The sequence below is a fragment of the Manacus vitellinus genome, unplaced genomic scaffold (genome assembly GCF_001715985.3).
Source record: "Manacus vitellinus isolate BGI_N305 unplaced genomic scaffold, ASM171598v3 scaffold_5_pilon, whole genome shotgun sequence".
Taxonomy (NCBI): domain Eukaryota; kingdom Metazoa; phylum Chordata; class Aves; order Passeriformes; family Pipridae; genus Manacus; species Manacus vitellinus.
The window spans coordinates 29,351,408-29,371,694 of NW_021940682.1; the positions used below are offsets into that span (position 1 = coordinate 29,351,408).

A 20,287-nucleotide genomic window follows, 5' to 3' on the forward strand; every position below is an offset into this window, starting at 1 on the left:
GAAAATACTCTAAAAGTATTTAGCTGTATTCTCTTTCAACAAGCAGCACAATTCAAGTGTATGTAAGGCTACACATAAGAAATGTGTCATAATAAAGTGTATCCGCTTTAAAACTTACTTGAATGGGCTTTCAATAGATGTGGTTGTAACTTTAAAGTGCTTGTATCTTCTTGCATTCATTCTTTCATTTGTCGTGATACCCAAGCAAGATATCTGAAGACAGGAAGAATAAGTAATTTAGCTCACATAAAAACATGCAACCAAGTCCTGCATGAGCCAGACTAAAAAAGAACCAAATTTATTAGTTTAAATTCTTTCTTCTGAAGCAGCAATTTTTGACTGGGGAAATTATTAGGTCCAAACATAAAATTTTGAAATTGATATATGTTGTACGTGATGAATATTGTAGAAAAAGCAGGACAAAACTTAAATTTACTGAAAAGTTTTACCTAAGTCTTAGAGGATAATTTCTATTTCTAGGACCTCTGGAAAGATTAAATCTCATGGTTCATTAATGACAAGACAAACTGAAAGTCTTTCATGTCATACTTGAAGGCTTTCAGTATGACTTCTCTTAGAAAGCATAAAGAAAATTTGAGTTTGGTACAGTAATGTGGCCTCAACTCACACTGAGGCAGTGCGAGAAATTATTGCATTTTCTTTGAAGCTACCACTCTCTTTCTGCTAATGACATACAGCATTATTCCAAGCTGGCCCCACAGATCTTAACCTCTATTATTCTTTATTGCCTTTCTCTGGTCTGTTTTACCTTTTTGTCATTCTGAGAATGGAAGGCAGGAGGCAGGTAGAAAAAAGAAAGTCCAAGTGAATGAGAAGTGAATGATGCCTAAGATCGAGAGAACAGATGCTTGCCTACAAGAGTGAGGCTGAGAGACCAAACACTTGGTCTTGCACAATGCACAAGAAAATTTAAATGACAGAACTATTTCATATTCTTATGTCACTCCCAAGGCTCAGCATTGAAAGTGAAGCACTCTGCCATACCTGATACATCTGACACATGAGTAACACAGCCACCCACATGAAGTGAAACACACTGTTTAGAAACATCCAAAACATCCATGGAGAACAGGTAGCAATCTGTGTAACATAGGTCCAAAATCCATCCTTTGTGTAACTTGTCTCACAGTGGAAACCCCAGTCTAGAGAGAAAAAGTGTCAAAAAATATACAGGAGATTTAAGGTATGTTTATTGTACATCAACATAATGTTCACATTAGAATGTGATAAATTAAATAAGAAAATAACAATGTGCCAAAATAGTTTTACTTGCTCTCTTTTCCTTTCCCACCTCCTTGAATACATGCCATATGCACATACTTGGCTCTTATGAATTAAAAAAAAGATCTTGGACAAAGAAAACATCATCATCTAAATTAAAACACCCAATATAGTCAAATATTAATGTGCAGTTCAATTACAGAGTAAAAATATCCACCACTCTGATAAGGCAAAAATTTGTAAAAATCCCTACAAGGAGATGAAGTATTTAGAAGCAATTTAAAAACCAAAACAAAACATCACATTTACTCACAAGAGATACATCCATAAATCATCCAGCAGATCATAAAAAGCAAGAAGAACAGGTATCCCATAAAATAGCGATGGTTCCCTGCTCCTAAAGTTGTACAACAGGGATCAAATTACTATACTTTCAACAGAAAGACAAGAAAATTTCATTACTTGCTTAGAAGTACCGCTTATTTTATACACAGAAACATTATTCTCCAACATTAAGCCCATATAGCTTCAAGACAGTGAAATTAGCTGGTGTATGGGGTTTTTTTACTTCTCAGACAACAAAGCAATGTTTCTTCAATTTTCTTCAATTTCCATCACATTACAACTGCAATTCACTAATTCATTTGTAACCTCTTCCAGGAACTAATAAAATTTTTGATAGAAATATTTAGAACAATGTTGGTGCCAGCTGTTGCAGAGCCCTCAACAGCCAGGAATTACACATCAAAATATTATTTTAAAAGCCATTAAAAAATCGTCAGACTTCAGAGTTCACTTTCTTAGAAGAAAGAGAAATACGAACAAATACATAAACTTCCTTGTATATTTGTTAATAAGCTAGATTACACCTTAGGTTTTACCTGCTTCATAAAGCTAGCTAAAAATAAAGTATCTAGCAGAACTTGTAAAACAGATACATGTAACTGAACAGATGAGGCCTAAGAACCTGGTTATAATAATGAATGAGATAAAAACTACTCTGCTTTAGACAATTTAAATGCAAGAAAATTCAGTTACTAAAAGACTGATCTATTTTTAACATTAATAGAGCTAAATAAGCTTCTTATGTGAGTACATCATAATACTGAAGTACTCAGCCTTCCTTCTGGATGTAAAATATGTCCAGTGCTGCAACATTCCAACAGCTCCAGGCTGTAAACTAAACCCACAGAGATGATAATGACTACAAAAGACTTGGCTGTCATCATCTACCACAGCATTTACTTCTTCATTATGTCAAATGTTTTCCCTGCTAAAACAAGAGCATCCTCTGGAGGCAGAAAATAATCAAGTGCTTTTAGCAAGTGAGCTGAAAGATTGTATAAATAAGAGATGAGGAAAAACACACATACAACCCAAGCTAGACTAAACACAAGACATTTCCTTGAAAATCAAACAAGTTCCTGCAGACATAAAATTATGTTGTAACATTGCCTTAATCACCTAAGGGCATATGAGAAAGTGCTGGGAATTTCCCTGAGGTATCATTTTCATTTGCATTCTAAATTTCAGAACTGTTAAGTTTCATAAAAGACATTTTTTTAAAAACATAGAAGTTAAATAGTGACCCAGAAGTCCATCTGAGAGGCAACTGATGCGATGTTTCTTTTAGCAACATCTTCAATGATACTAGACCAAATTCTGCCTAACAGGAAATCCATATGTGGGGGTAAAAACATAGGTGTAGCATTTAAAACTGTAAATGAAACAGGTACAATCTTTATCACAGTTAAAACAAAAAAAGTCTTCAGAAAAAGAAAGCAGAGAAACTGTATTTTTGAATAAGACTGGACAAAACACAGCACTATGCTCTACAGTTTCATTCTGGACTGGCAGGAACAGAGTGAGTTATTCTCCACACTTAAAACAATGCTGTAAGAATTTTTGTTAATTTATTTTATATGCTTGTGCTTATATATAAGTAATAACATAAAATAAAGATAACTGATTTCTTACTGATGGAGCTATACTGTAGGATTTAGACAGTTTGCTAATTTCATAATTTTTCCAACTTTTAACTCCTTACAGGAGGGGAAAGTGATCATTTTTCTAAACCATGCAACAATTTCTCAGGTACACAAGAACCTAACTTCTGAGTCACTGCTATCAGAAAAATAATTCAGTACAATGTCAGAATATATTGTGATATTACAGCTTAAAATTTGGCTCTAGAGATTTTCATGCTACTATTTGAAAACTACATTTCTGTTGCAAGTCTGCAGTTTGTGTTTGAAATGCAACTACAAGTTTACTAAAGCTTGTTATTTTTAATTTAAAAAAAACTGTAAAAAAATAATGCTATTTTGATACTTTATTTAAAAAATAAATATAATCACTTGTAGAGACTTGCTTGCTGTATTTTTAACTATAATTCTGCAGGTATGAGGAAAATAACTTGCCCCAGTTGCCAATTTATTTATTTTTCAAATAGTCTGCACTTTTTGTCACCCTCTTCAGAATGGTAAAAATATTCTAAGTCTCTTTATGTGTGAAGTTTTATCCCCAAAGGATTTATTTTAGAGTGTCTGTAAGCACTCTTACAAGATTTCTCGATCCTATCTTTAGCAACATTCTTATCTTTCTAACACATTCCACATGCATCCAAATTCCACCTTTCCAGAAAGGCATGATTCATGTTTCCCTTTTTGGCAAACATACCACGAATGCTGTTTTAAGAATGGATTCTATTTTGCAATCCTATGCTTAGAGTGACCATGTACCAATCTGAGAGACAGAGAAGCCATATAAGGTTGTTCAGACCATCACTCCCTCCAGTTCAGCTCCACCTCCCATACTGTGATTCCTAATGCTTTTTTCCCAGCATACTTTCAAGGGCCCCAATGTTTATTTTTACCTCCAGTTATCCCACTCACACCACTATAAGACAGATTCTGCTTTTCCATCATCACTGTTATTTAAAAACCATTTCCTCCACCTAACCTAATCTCATTACTCACATACTTTCATGACACACAAACTAAGGTCCTTCCTCCCCCATTTGTTTTTTGGTTTTCCAGTTATTGATAAAAATACTGGTTCTGTCACACTGACATGTATTCCTCAGCGCTCTTGCAAAACAAACTATGACTAAAGTGTCTCCAAAACCTGAGCCCATGCTCCCCTGCCTGTTTAAATTAAAAATTTCTTAGTTCTTCATTGTTAATCATCCAAAATATAAATCACAAGTATCTCAGGTAGTAACATCTGTAGGAAAAATAAAATAGAAGGGGATGATATAAGTCGATCTCAATGAGACTTTAGGAATGTTCTATTAAAATTCAAATGCCAGGACTGACTACTTTACTCTTGATTTTCAGGTTAAACTACTCTGATTATGCATTATCATATCTACTGGAAAGACTGCAATAAAGCATTTATTGGCTGCCAGCTGTCAGTGAAGCCAGGTCCTAATTCCTCCCTAAGATTAAAGTTACCTCAGCCTGTGTCCTAAAAAATTAAGCCAGTGAAGCAAGAAGCACTCATTTCCTAACTGTGAAGTCTTCAGTGCTCCTTGCATAAATAATGGCTTTCAAATAAGTTTCTTAAAACTGACAGGGAATAGCAGCATTTAGAGGCTTTATTCCTGTTCTATATCCATTCCTTCCATAATCACTGGGGAGAATAAAAGACAACCTGGATGGTCAAAAAGAGGAGAATACCTCAATAGGAAGTCATTCTGTATCTAACCGCTATAATCATGACATTTTTCAATACGTATACATTCCCATTAAATTACTGAATTTTATTGGTGAAAATGTAATGGATAATAGTTGTGGAATTCGCACATGCCTTTCCAGCAGTTAAGCTTTGCATCTTTTCATTACTCAAGTTTATGTTAATAAAAATACATATATAGGAAACTGAATTAGACACAGAACAATTTTAAGGAAAGACAATACAAATCAGAATAAAGCAGAAAACCACACATAGAAAAAGAATTAAGCTCAATACTGAAAATTTTTTTCTTCTACCTAAAGTCCTCGACTGCTTTTCTCAGACTTTGGCAGAAGTCAAGTCACTTTCACTGTGAAACAAGAAGAGACAAAACCTTGCACAGTATTTTAGCAAATTACTCACCTACGCAGTTACCCACCCATGGGCAGTGGTGATCAAACTTTGCTATACATCGATTGCAAACACCACAGTGTTTGGACCTCACTGGCTTCCGTATCTGTAATAGTTATTGACACTTGTTTAGAAAAGCAAATTACCCTGATATACTTTAAACAGAAAAACCCCAAACCCTCAATTTAAATGTAAATTGATTCGCTATTGTTAATTCCTTAGAGAACTTCAAACTTGATGCTAATTCTTAAAGCAATCCTAGCTATTAAACTTAATGTATACATTGTTTAACACAAACATCTTTACAACCACACTGAAATGATTTTCACACTGTTTTTGTTACACAAAGGATTATTTTCTCCATACAAAGTTCTTCTATCACCCCCAGCTATTGAGCTTTGTATAGCAACCAGCTTCATTTCAGCTTTTTAACAATGAAAATACAGAATGAGCTTGAGTTCCATGATTCTGTCAGTATCATTCGTAACTGAGCTCTAATATAAGTCCTTCAGGTTATTTTCTAAAGACAGAAATACAACCCAACAAGCAGAACTTGGTGGAACTTAAAATGCTAAATTACTCTCAATTTTTCTTGAAAGGTTATGTTTTGAAAGAAGTGGTCTTATATATATATATATATATATGTATATATATATACACACCCCCATCTATCTATGTATGTACACACATAGGTTTTAAGGCGCCAAATCTGTCTATAATTTACCAGTTTCAAAACTAGGAATATTAACATCACTCATGTTCTATATAGGTCAGAGCTTTGCAGTGTAACACTGATAATCTTGAGAATTTTATATTTACTAGTTAACTTCCAAAGAAGAAACATATTGCATTTCCTTATGAAAATTAAGATTTTTTCCCCCTCCTGACTACTGCCAAATAGAGAAATGCACCTAATTTTTGAACAAAGTATTTTATTAGAAGCACAACATAATTTTTGCTGTGAGTTACAGAGGCAGTGGAATGTCACCTGTGATTTTCATAACTTGTTAGATGTATAACCAAACATCTTAGTAGACATATTGAATACTTGGATTTTGACACTGGCAAGTTATTTCCACAGTGATCTTTTTTTTCCTCTTACTGTTGCATTGTTTTTTTGTGTACAGACATATTATTTATTGAAAACACAAATTAAATATTAGAAATAAACCCTGCCCTTGAAACTGCATTATTAAGGTCAAATATGTGCTCAGTATTGGAAGATTAATTTTGGCTTAACATTAAAGGAAAAAAATAATAGTAAATGCTGAAATTTAGTTAAAAAAACACTACCAAGCAGGTACTGCAGAATATACTGAGGTCCAGACTTCCTGTCTCTGCAAGTTCTACTATTGTCTGCAGCAAAACAAAAAAAAAAAAGAAAAAAAGAAAAAATTATAATTTAGCACATAAATAAATGCTGATAAATCATTTTCAGACCCATAGCTGTGAACTCTTTATGTCAGGTAATTTCTACACACAGCAACAAATTAAATTCAGATGAAACTGATTTTTAATCTCTTTATTAAACCAATAAACACATTTTTCTTCTAAATTCACTTCTACATTAATTCTAGTTTATACTTACTCCTATAGTCTATTTAGGTTTAACTAGAGAAAAAGCTAGCTTATAGTAACTTTGATACATCCAGAGTGATTAGCAACAGTTTGACTAACATGTTAAACCTATTAACATTAATGCAGTTGAATTTCCAAACAAGAACATAAGTAAAACTAGCTATCAGGATCTGCCACTCTAAAAACAGGCTTTCTTTACAGAAGTCCCTCAGATGTTGAAGCTTCAAGAAAGAAAATAAATAATGCAAACCAAACCTCCTCTTACAGATATTCTTAAGAGTCGTCACACTAAATGACGGCATTTTTATTTTGTACACTCCTTCAGTACCCACTTCATTGTTGGAAAAGAAGGAACCTATTACTCCATTAAATGGTTTCCTAAAATTTTTAAAATTAGGCAGCTGAAAACATGCCATATGAGACATAAATGACATTTGCAACATATGGAAAATATCCCCAAAACATCTTTTGCCAGCATAGCCTTCCTTGAACTAGAAGGAATTCTCTCAGCATAAATAGCTTAATGGCAAATAGATTAATCTACTTCTCCCTTTCAAACCACATATATTGTTTCATCAAGCTGTTTTCTCATTGCACAAGCAATAAAATAGTCCTTACAATTATTTTCTCATCATAGCAATACAAAGATAACTTCCTTAATTAGCTGATGAACACTAACGTACCTTGACTGAAATCACAGTTTTCCTCTAAAATACTAAACTGGTTAGGAAAAATTTATAGAAACTTTTTCTCAAAGTAACCAGTAAAAGCTGGCTGATACTAAAGTCTGAAAGCTACACTATTTTTTTTCCCCTTGATTATTATATTTCCACCTACTATTTGCACAGTATCCTTGCCCCCCCACTGTAACCCTTCATAGTCCCTCTCCAAGCAACCACTGACATTCATAAGCCCTTCCAGGTCCCTCTTGTAACTTGCCAACTTCCAGTTCTTTGCATCCCTTTCTCACCCTTTCTCCCATCACTGCTCCAACATTTCCCAGTACAGGACTTGAAAATAAAGGGCTCCCTCACAAGAGGGACTTTTGTATATTATCCAGATGAATAGACAGCAAAAACCCCATGAAGACATACCTACTCTGATTTTAATGCTGCTGGCATTACTTTTGATACCTTGGACAATTTCATACAATACATTGTGGACAATTTCATAAATAGTCCATCTGATTTCAGTGGGAGTATACCACTACACTACAGACTCACAAAAGGATGCACAAAGGAATGTACATGGCGTGTTGCACAACACTGGAGTTCAGTACTGTCCACAAGCAAAATCCCAAAGCTCAGAAGAACAGAACAAGAGCAGATGAACAGCTTTTAAATATAGCTTTCATGCAGACCCAGAAGTACTCAAGGTAGAGCTGTAAACCTTTGTCTATTTTCTATGCTTTTGAACTATATTAAGAGTGACTTGGGTTATTTTGTAACAAAGAAGAAAGAATTAGAATAACAAACATCTGAAACTGTTGCTTACTACACATTTCCAAACATACTTGGTCATCTGGAATTAAAAGAATTTTTTTGCTTACTTATTCCAAAGCTAAAGGCTAACTCAGCATTAAATACTTGGAGAAAAATTATGAAAACATTAGGAAGTGCTACACTGCACGAAGGTAAGGCACGTCCTACAGTGGTTCATACCCGTGACAAGAGAACATTTTACAATGTGGTTAGCTGCAATGTAAGAAATCCAAAACATTCACAGCCATATGCATCTGCCTGAAGAAACTGCATTTTGCAATTCCTACCAGTTCAACAAGGCTTTTGTAACCACACTTAACTACTTAAGCAAGTAGATCAAATGAATTGCATATTTGTGCAATTTGCTGAATGCAAATCAAAGTGCCATTGCTGACTGTTCTATTTAATTTAGTCCAATTGAAGAAAGAGAACTTAGTTTGGAATTTACTTTGGCAAAATTGCCATAGCAGAAATGGAATTTGCAGAGTAAATCTAAAATCTGCACACTGACTAATGACTTAGTTATAACCTATTGGAGAATACAAAAATCATTTAATCTACCACAGCCATCCTTTTAATGGCTATTATAATTTCAGTCCTACATAAGGACATAATTCCAAACGGTCTGACGTTGATCCACACGGGTGTTTTCACAAGTAACCATGAAGTAAAAACTCAAAACTCGTTTTTGGTGCAATGCAGTCTAGGAAACTTAAAACAAACCAAAACAAACAAAACGCTTCTGCTGCTTGTATAATTGCGGCATATTTGATGCTCACTTTGGTTGCTGAGAACAAGACACTTCAATTAAAAAAAAATCTGAAATGCTAAAAATAATGATATAATGTCCTAGAAAGGAATCATTAGATCATCCATATTTTCTCTAATACTTATGCCAGAGCAAAAGCCCACCTCAAACCACTATGGGTTTTGGTTGTTTTAGCCTCAAAATGTTTGTCAACCTAATAGTTTTAGACACAAAGCTAAGGAAAATTAGAGATGCTTAAAAGTCTGGAAAACTTTTATAAAATTAACTAACACTTTTCCTGTAATGGGTTATATGTTTCAGCAGGGCAGAAGTCTGAAACTTCACATTTTCTCTTTCACCCAAATGCTTTTCAAACCTTTTATCTTGAAAATTCAAGTCACAATTTTATTTTGCTACTTAAAATGACCAATATGCAATTTTGCATCAGTAAGACTTGAAATATATTCCATACTTAAAAAGAAGAAATCTGGAAGACTTTGCAACATTTTAAACATTTTGTTATACAACTTATTGAAATTTAATGTACTGGACAGCAAACTACTCTGATCGGCTGCTGGAAGGCTGCTGAAGAACAAGTTTCACATATCTCATGGCTTTACCTTTTTCTTTTGTTCTTCCGTGGCTTTGATGATTCCTGGATCAGATTTCCAGGATTTTCCAAAATTGTAGAAAAGTGCAACGCTATTAGCAAGGAATGGAAGATGTATAAAGAAAAAATTGAGATGTGTTTACAGTCAAGGAATCTAAAGTATAAAACTAAATTTCCTCCTGAACATACCCACTGACAATTCTAAAATAAAATTAAATTTAGTTACGTTTTTACTAGAGCCCTCGAGTCACTGTCTTCTGAATTAATAAAATTCAGCCCTGCTGTAAGAACTAGTTTGGTACTTACTATTTTCTATTGCTCAAACTTCAAAACTTACTTTCAAGAATGCTGTACTCCATTAGGCATTTCTAAAGCATTTATCTTTCTAAAGAATGAGTAACAATAGTTCAGTTTTTGCAATTATTTTCTCTTTTAATTAAATTAAATCCCATGAAATTTATTTTCTTAATAACTATTTCCTGTTTTCACAAAGATTTCAGAGCTCTATTTATAAGACAGACATTTGACTGCCTATGTTTTCAGTGGCTTGACATTCCTGTGAGATCACAGGACGGACTGTTTCTAGCCATAGAAGGAATTGTGCTGCAATGACCAGTGTTGCGTGGCAATCTTCTCCCAACACCACTTATCTCCAAGAAAGGTGGTGTCTGAAACCTGGTCCTATAATAAGGCAGTACCCATATTTTGCATCAATGACAGTTATTTTTAACATACTAATATGTTTAATAAGTACAAAATCACAGAATTTATTATTCTCTGGAAGTGTTTATAAAATCACTTACCATATAAAGACAGAAAATAACCATTTGTATTAAAATACATTTCCTGCATTGAATGTCTTGTCATAAAATATGCCTTAGAGCATAGTCTTAGAGCACTTGACATTTCTTCAGAGAATTAAAACATTTCTTAGCAATGATGTTGAAAAACCAAATACTTCAGATATGCCTCTTCCACAAAAGGTGGAAAATTATGTATTCTGATAAACCCACAAAAGACTTGACTAAACCTGACTAAAGATACCTGCTGTAAGTCATAAGTGCAAGGAGATGCCCTATACTTGACAAAGCTGTGGTGGCAGAAGCCTCTACAGCACTGTCCAAGCAAAAAGGACGTCTATTACTCATGCACAAATCACTGCACACTCAAATTACACTACATTTTGAGAAAGTTAAATAAATACATATAGATCCAAGTAACCTGTGATGAGAAAGAACCCTGAAATGCGAACAAATACAAGCAGGCCTCTTTTTACTTCTGAAATGCTAACAAAGTCTCAGTCACATGAAGTGTATCCCAAATAATTTTTGTTCTCCTCCTGTTCAGGGGAGGAACTGGTTGTGAATTGGTAATAAAAAATATTAGCAAGTTAAATTAAAATTTTAATAATGTATCTTATATGTAGAATATTAGTATTATCTCACTAAAGGCTAATTAATCTTTCCTCTAACAAGCTGTTTCCTGCTAGTTTATAATAGGGGGAAAAAAACATAGCTATACTATAACCTTAACACTCATAATTCTATTTTATACATTACAGATGAAAAGCTCTGACTTCAAAATTTATACAGTCCAACTTCTTCCTACTTTTTTTCTAAAACTATCTGCTGCCAAGAATAAGCCAGTTCAACTGATTTGTCTAGCTAGATAGATTACATTTTCTTTACAATACTAAAATAATCACTAGGGGGTTTACTGCAACAGTTAAAACTGTTTTTTCACTAAAAGTACCTTAATCAGACACCTGTTACAAACAATAAAGATACAATTGAAAATAATGATATGACCCATTCCTAATTACCATGCATCATGTCTAGACTTTTAAAGAAGATATAGGGAAAGACGGTTTATTTTCTATCTAGTAAGAGGGTTTTATAACCTTAACGCTTTGGAATTGTTTTTTTACTGAGTAAAATTTGCACAACCTGTGTGATAAAGAAGTTGTTCATTTTCTGAACTTACATTCCCCCATTTTATTCCATTAAATATAGAGAGAATATAAAAGACATCCCACAGAGTTTGTTTTTCCTGTCCTTTCATCACAGTAGTGTAAGATGAGTGCAGTGCTGACAATGTAAATGGTGGCAGATAAGGTACTTCTGTGCTGAGGATGGGTGTAGGAATAGTTGTGCTTTCAGAAGAATTTGTAATGGGAAAGCTGGAAACTCATTTTCGCTTAGGAAGCCTGCAAAGTGCCTTCTCAAGAAGGCACTTTTTTCCCCCCCTTCTGCAGTCCAGAGGGGGTTGCAGAGAGCTGTGTTATCTCTCCCTCTGCTACGCTGGAGAAAGACAACCCTAACAGACATGTACAGAGGCCTTGGGAAGGTGGGGGAAAAACAGAGAGTATACTAAAGGCCCTGGAGAGGGTGGGAACTTGCCTTTTCTCCCTGGGGCCTGGTGCTTCAATAGCAGTGTCAGGTATTTTTAAGATTCTCGTGTTCTGGCCTTCTAAATAAACTTTTGAATTCTTTCCACTGCCTTGGCATTGCTGGGGATACCTGCATATATTACTTTGCAACGGGAGATGTCGGGAGACTACACAAGAAGTTAAAAGTTGTCTTCTCCAGCATATTTCTGGTATGTGATGTGGATAAACAACTCCAGCTGTAGGATTCATCTCACCCACTGTAAATCACTCAGTATGCCTTCATACACATCAGAAAGGAAAAAAGCCACGTCCCACCTACCTTCAGTATCAAAATATTTAAATTAGGTCAGAGAGGCAGAGCCCTACAAGTGGTTATTTTTTGTCACTGCTTAAACATTAAACATTAAACTTCAATACAGATGTTCACCCTCGAGGTATCTAAAATCATGCTGAACTCCCCTGTGAAGTTATCATCTTGCACCACAGACATCTCTCAAAACTCTCCATATGGAAGAAACCCTTGTAGGTTTGCAATAGCTTCAGAGTAGGGAATTGGTTCTCCAGAGAGTGCCTCGTTTTGCCCTGCCATCCTCATTTATAACTACAAGGAAAAATACATTACTACATTATTAAAGGCTGAAAAATGCACGATACAGCAAGCATTCACCTTCTGCCTTGCCACCAGTTTGCTGTCTTTTATGCAGTTCCCCCAGTTTTCACTGAGACAAAATAGAAACACCCCATTAAAACTTCTTACTTCTAGTCCTGATCAATATCCTTTAATTATCAGAATAAATACAAGAGACTTCCTCATATTCAGATGGAACTTTCTGTGGATCAGTTTCTGTCTGTTGCCTCTTGTCCCATCGCTTAGCACCATTAGAAGAGCCTGGCTCCATCCTCTTGCCATCCTCCCTTCACATACTTATAGACATTGATGAGGTTCCCTTTTGGTCATCTCTTCTCAAGGTTGAACAGGCCCAACCCCCTCAGCCTGTCCTCATTAGAGAGATGCTCCAGAACCTCAACTCATAACAGCTGTACATCTGGATCCAAGAGTCCAGGTAGACAACATCAGATAGCTACATGAGAAGCCTCATTTTACTGGGCATTTATTAGACAAAATCCATCTGTAATTAACTGAAGCTCTGCAAAAGCCCTCTACCTCCATTTCTATCTAACATAAAAAAATCCCTTAGCTTGCAAATAAATTTGCAAATAAATTGCAAATATCTCCTTTAACTGAGATTTTTTTTTTTATTTTTTTTACTTTAGAAAAACTATTTAGACATGGGAACAGAAGTTCTGGATAGCTGGACCCAGAGTTTGGATTTTTTGGGTCTTCGGTTCCTCTAGAAACACGGCCGCTGGTTTCTTTCTTTCTGCATGCAAGGTTTTTTACTGTTTTCCTGAAACTAATTTTGGTAATAGGAATTTTTTTAAAACTGCTTAACTGTACCAATTAGCTTGTTACAGTTTTTAAAATCCTGTGCTATTGTATCAGCTTTGTGAAAGCATGAAAATCATCATGAATTCTCTTATACCCAGTTTTAAAATGATGCCTAACTGAAAAAGTGTGCAAAACCTAAAACCCATCAATACATGAAGTATATTTGAAATAAAATAATCAATACAGTATTAGTCAATTATGAATTATTTTTAAAAATATAAATTGGTTTATATCATCTCATTATCTCAGCATTGCAAGTAGTATGCTATAACAAAAAAAGCTTACTTAATCAAAACTGCACACTGCCATTTGCACCAAATAGAAGTGGCAGAAACAAAACAAAATACAGTGAATATTTTGGGTTACAGTAAACTCTGACATCTTAGAAAAACAGAGCAGTGTAGGCATGTTCTGACATAACAGGCACTGTTTGTTCAGTTGGAACTGAAAAGGCTGCAAGAACAACTGAGATATGAACTCCATACACAGGCCCTGGACTTTTACAGGACACGAGAAAACATTCTACCTACCTATAGATGCTAACGAAAAAGCACAAAATGTGAAATTCTAGTCTCACATTATTAAAAGTGCAATTTTAAATAAGGTTTTTTTCTTTTAACAATAAGACTAAATTAAAATATAGTGATTTAGTGTGGGGGATTTTTGAGGGCATTTTCCCCCTACTCTCCAAACAGTAGAAGACTAGAATACATTAACAGAGCAAGACATAACTATCATTTGTTATGGGCAAAATATAGTTACAAGGAAGCAGCAAAACAGTGGCATGGAAACATAGGACAATAAACTCATCTACAGACTCATAAATACATAAAGCATAACTTCCTGATTCCCTGCAAGAATAGGATTTCTATTTTAACAAATACACCAGATTCAGAAGCTGCTGAGAAAAATCCAACAAAATAGAAACATTTACAAAAAAAATTCAGTACACTTTCAAGATTAGTCTTTTGGAAGGCACATCATTAAACCTTAGAATTTAGAGCCTTATTTTTCATGTGACCACCCTGAAATTCAAGAAAATGCACTGCTAATCTTTGGTTTATTTGTTCTTTATGATATGTTTTATCAACTACCTTTTTTTGTCCCATTAGGATTAAAACCACAAGACCTGATGATCTTCAAGACACCTTCAACATATCTACAAAAAAGGAAATTCTTACCAAACACACAAAGATTAAAGTAGCACTTGCAGCAGTTAAGATCTTTATGTTATTTATAACATGAAGTTCCAGCAAGGCAATTCCTGATAGTTCTTTAAGGTTAGAAACTTTTTTCCCTGAGCAAAAGACAGTCAGAATTCATGAAAACTATCAGGGCAGGTTTTATCACTTGAACATTATAGAATATAAGTAGTACTCTAGCCTGCTGTAAGCAATCCTATGAAGCTGTAAAAATGCAAGAATTTTTTCTCCAACCACAACGCTGTGCCTCATGCTATAAAATTAGAGCAGGCATGCAATTTCTTTTATCCAATAAAGCTACAGGGCAATTTTCCAGAAGAAGAATGAATTTGGAATCTTATTGCAAAGACTTTCAATTAAAAATCACCAATTAAAGGAAGATGGCCTCAGGCACTCAAGTCTCTAAAAGTGCTTGTCAGAGAATTGTGTCAGCCCTAATGAAAGCAATTAGTAACTGAAGGTTTTAGACTACTACTTCTGTGTACAAAAAGACTGTTGCAAAGGTTTTGAGACACCAGCTCAGGACAGAAGCAGGACAGTATTTTATTGACATTCTGAAGTCAGGCTTTATTAAGGTAACCAATAGTCTATGGTTACTCCTCCTAGTGGGCAATTAACATTATTCTATGACCAAAAAAATATGCCGAACTTCAAGCTGTTTAATCTGAACACTAGCATAAATAAAAATCTAAGCAAGTTGGGACACTTATGAAGGAAATATGAGCTTCAGGATAAAAGCCTCACAATTTGACAGCCATAATACAGGCCACCATTGAGTTGCATTGACTGTCTAGCCATTATAATGTAGTCAACGACTTTAAATCAAAGTTGGACACCTTCTTAGATTTGTTTTAAGCTGATGTTATGTTAGCACAAGAAAGAATTTCACAGTAGATCAACATTTGCAACCCAAAACATGTAGTAGCATTGGTAAACATAAGTTTCTATTTTTAACTACTACTTTTTAAAATGTTTTTCATATTCATTTTGTACTCGCTTTCTCATTCTGCAGCCAGTAAGTAAATTTGAGTTAAAACATAGAAAATCAGACCAGGCAGAGAGACTGGTAGTAGGACCAGCATTTCTAAATAACTGTTTCAAGACACATTTACATTAATATTGATATAATTTTTTAATTTTTAAGGTGTTTTTTTAAACATAACATAGCGGTCATTTCCATTCACGTGGGACTCCTATTCACAGCAGCACCTTCGCAAACACTGTCAGAATTGAAGCCAAAGGTAGCATGGACGCAGGGTCTCCTCTCTGCTCTCAACCCAAAAATACAAGGCTCATTTAGCTAAGGATGTAAAACATATTAACAAGATGCCACAAGGTATGCTCTGTTACGATCCTATTTCATGGCGATTCCTTCCATAATGGAAAAAAACCCAGTTTCTAGAAAATCCAAGCCAGGATCCTCATAAAGTTCACTTCAACAATTTACAGCTGTAAGAATTGTATTAAGCACCAAATCTCTATTTTGTTTTCTTGGCTACTGAAATTACAATACCCAAGAAAGTTATTTAAAAATCTGTGGTGGAAAACGAATATTCCTCAGTGAACTCTGAATCAACTTCTACCTCCATGAGTACAAAAAGTTCGTATCTAGACAGAAAATCAAAGCAAGAAAATGATGGGCATATGCAGAATCTCTAATCTAGTGTTGTTTATACATACATTTTCAAACATATCTAAAGTTTGTATGGCTTTGCAAAATCTTTAGGAAGAACTAAATATGAAACCAATTCCATTGGAATTAATGCAGAGCATGAAATGGCCTACTAATTTTCTGAAAAGTACGGTCTAGAAAATGCAGTCAATTATACCGTGTCACCTCACAGCTAGAGAATATTTTGTAGAGTTGGTAATATTCTCTCCACATAAGACATGGTGTAAAGCTCAGGAAATATTGCAGACTACTGTAAGCCAATTTTGAGGAAAATCTTTCACTTACCAAAACAAAGAAATAAAATAATTACCATTAATATAGAAAGCGATGTTTAATGGGGATCCCCTTTTTAAAATTTTTATTGGTTTACTTACTGTTATAAGTAGGATATAGTTGGGTAGTTCCTTATACTATTAACATAAAAAAAATTAGTGTACACAAAGAAAGGATATCATTCCAAAACCAGAAGAACCACGTCACGTACATCCAGAATTTCGTAGCCAAATATATTCCAAGAGGCAGTGCACTGTGCATGGAGTGATCAAAGAATGACCTGTAAAGTAGGAAAAATGTCACATGGTATGTTTCTACTTATAAAAAGTAAATCCTGAACTGCTGCTTTAGAAAAACAGTTCCTGTTTAAATATATACCTCATGGGATATTGCAAAATACATTTTCCTCACTTTTCCCTTCAAAGTTCGTGAGAATTTCCTTTTCTCAACCTGTCAAGAACTGGTCAATAAAGGCAGAATAAGTAAATACTCATGCTAAAACTACACTGTGAAAGCAGTTAGGAACCTGTGAGATTCCTAGCCACATGGACAGTGGCTGCAAACTATATTTACTTTTGAGATTCAAATGCTAAAGACATTTTGGAAACCCATACAATGAAAATGGCATGTTAAAACTACTTCAGTAAGAAAAACTAAAGAGATCACAGTGGTATCAGCCTTGAAATATTTTAGATTACTGAATATTTTGCTTCTGTTACAGTTGCCAACAAAAAAACCCCAGATTAAATCATTTCCCATATCACTATATTTGCCAAGTTCTAAGATAGAATGCTGCTACTTTAATTAAAAAAAAAAAGTGACTAGGTTACTCCACATACAAGAAAAAATTGCTATGAACCATAGGAGAAGCCACACTCTAAACAGGTAAACTCCCAAAAATAAAACTTCTTGTATTGTCTGTCTAAACATTGTTATATTAATCCACTCTGCTTTTTGTGCTGGTGGTGCTCTCAGGGCTGCCACAAACGTGTGCAAGGAGTAGGTTCCATTTTGTTTCTTTACTTCCTTGCAGTACCTCTCTCTAATAGAAGTTCCTTAGGTCTTTTGAGAAAACCCTATAAGGAATATGAGCTAACATGATGAGTAATTAGTGAATATACATTTGGACACACAGGAGTTACTCTGCACTAATCTTTCAGTGAGTTCTGTGCATTTTTGTGTGTGTGAAAGCAGGGAGAAAAACGCAGCTAAGCAGATTAGTTAAAATTCAACAGGGAAAGAAAGTACTACTAGAACAACAGCAGAAGTTTAATTTGAACCTGGATTTTGTGAAAAACATTTCAAAAAGGATTTATATTAAATATTAAGCAAAGGATAAGAGAAAGTTATCCTTTCTCTTATGTTAGTAAGAGAAAGAGAATGTTAATCCTGAATATGTCAGGCAGGCCAAAAATATAAAACTTCACAATAAGATTTTTTTTGTCTCTGAAGATCTGTGTTTTGTCCCTTTCTGTAGGAGGCACGGTTGAGGATTTGCATTGCCAAATGATTTTTGTGGGAGGAAGTCAGCAAATTGCACAGCCTCAGAGATGACAAAAACACCAAACAGATCATCTCCAAGATCCTGCAAAAGCTTGATGACCCTCCACCTACCTTGCGGTGTATTAAGTTCACTAAAATCTTCTTTCACTAAAATCTTCTGAACTTGGTTTAAGCAAGAGATATATTTTCCTCTTGATACAGAAAGGAAAGAGAACCAAGTGATTCTAATAAACATGACATCCAATGCCAGAAAAGCAGAATGTTCTAAGCACGGAGGTACAAAAAGAGCTCCTATCCATGTTACGTGTGATAAAAAAAGCAAAGGATAGATGAAGTATTCTACAGATCTTGAAAATCCGCTGGAACATGGCTATATGTGCATGTGTGTGTGTATATGTGCACATATATCTGTAGGTGCATTTACATATATTTAAAGTAATCATAATCATAACTAAAATTCTTTATGATCGGTAACAAAATGTACAAAAAACACTATTGGAAAGTAGCCACCCCTTTCCGCAAAAACAGAAGCTACAAAATCCGACTCTGACTTAATTTCTCTCTTTAGATGTCTTTGGGTATCTAAATTCTTAACTAGCAAAAAAGTTGTAATAGTACACTTGAACATTATCTTTCTCCTATTACTTTGCAGTAACTTTCCCACTGACTGCTTTCTGCAAAATTCATACTGATAACTCTTTGTAGACAGACATTCAGCACCCTCCTCTGGATAATGACTGAATTTCTCTTCTGCTGTTAGCTTCTGTTAGCTCAGTGGTATTCACCAAAGGTAATTCCATATGTTTTGCAAGACAACAGAGCATCACACGAGCTAAAGTTGCACAAGATCTTTCCCACAAATAGTAATAAAAAACAATTCCAAAAGGTAGAAATTTAAGACTATCAAGTAAAAATGCCAGCAAAATACATGCACACTAAACAGACAGTGTCCTAGTAAAACACTTACTTGGAAAGGAACTGCACCATAGCCCAAACGCCACCATACATCAGCCCTTTAATGAGCCAAGAATCAATGTCTAGGTCTGCTATAAACCCAACCAGCCAAATAACTAGGAAAGGAGTTCCCAGCATAACCTTCTGACGGAATTCCTACATAGAAACAAATACCAGTAAGTAACTCTATTTTTAGGAAGAGACTTATAATATTTTCTAATAAACAGGACAGGCATAAAACCTTAAATTTTCAGGAAGCTTGACATTAGGGAATGAATATTCATAAATTTTTCATTTCTTGTATTTACATATCTTTAAAGAATTTGCAAGGAAAATAAGCCTTCCTAGAATTTTATAACAAATCAGTAACTTTGTTCTTTTAGAACTGCCTTCTAAAGATTTTGCTGTTAATGCAGAATCAAGGCAACATTAGGGGTTTTTTAAGAGTCTGTCAGTGTATAAACTGCTACACAGCACACAGCAATCTCAGTGAACTCTAAAGACTACACTTGTATAAGTAATAAAGTCATACTGAAGCACTATGAAGATAGGACCTTTTTTTGTCTTATACTATATGGGTACAACTCCTGATGAGGGCAGAGAACTCTTTCCAGATATTCAAAGTACAGTGATAATGCACATGTACACACAATGCAATGTACAAATCACTTCAGGTCAATAATCACTGCACTGTTACAGTTCCACAGGGTTAAAGCACAGGCTGTAGCCAGTACTTCAAGTACCTTGATGCAATACATCTTTAAATCAAGAAGCTATAACAAATCAGTATTAGTAAAACTTAATATCCAGCACAACACTCTACCTGAGTGTTGTGATGAATACTAAGAAAACGTTACCTCTGTAGAAGTCACCAAACAATAGGCAGGAGAGCAGTTCTTCATGCTAAAGCAGTGTATTACCCCTTACACCCTCATTTCCTGCCTCCTCCTATCTGCAGTATTAAGTAATAACCTGAGAAGCAAAAGGCCTCCACATTAGAGATTCATATATTACATTATATTACCAAGACTGACTGCTTCTTTCATTCAAGACAAAATAATACATAATTAGAGAGGAGATCAGAGTTCAGGATACCCAA

General features: G+C 34.7%; 1 protein-coding gene across 1 annotated transcript in view; it reads right to left on the reverse strand.

The window, feature by feature from the left end:
* Positions 1-20,287, reverse strand: part of ZDHHC17 (zinc finger DHHC-type containing 17) — a 68,837-nt gene that overhangs the window by 5,034 nt on the left and 43,516 nt on the right. Inside the window, exons 9-16 of the mRNA XM_029963486.1 lie at positions 19,202-19,344; positions 16,911-17,011; positions 9,756-9,880; positions 6,622-6,684; positions 5,341-5,434; positions 1,556-1,639; positions 1,006-1,163; positions 119-213 (exon numbers count right to left, since the gene is read on the reverse strand). Of these exons, the coding sequence (XP_029819346.1) occupies positions 119-213; positions 1,006-1,163; positions 1,556-1,639; positions 5,341-5,434; positions 6,622-6,684; positions 9,756-9,880; positions 16,911-17,011; positions 19,202-19,344 (863 nt within the window). The remainder of the gene's footprint in view (positions 1-118; positions 214-1,005; positions 1,164-1,555; positions 1,640-5,340; positions 5,435-6,621; positions 6,685-9,755; positions 9,881-16,910; positions 17,012-19,201; positions 19,345-20,287) is intronic.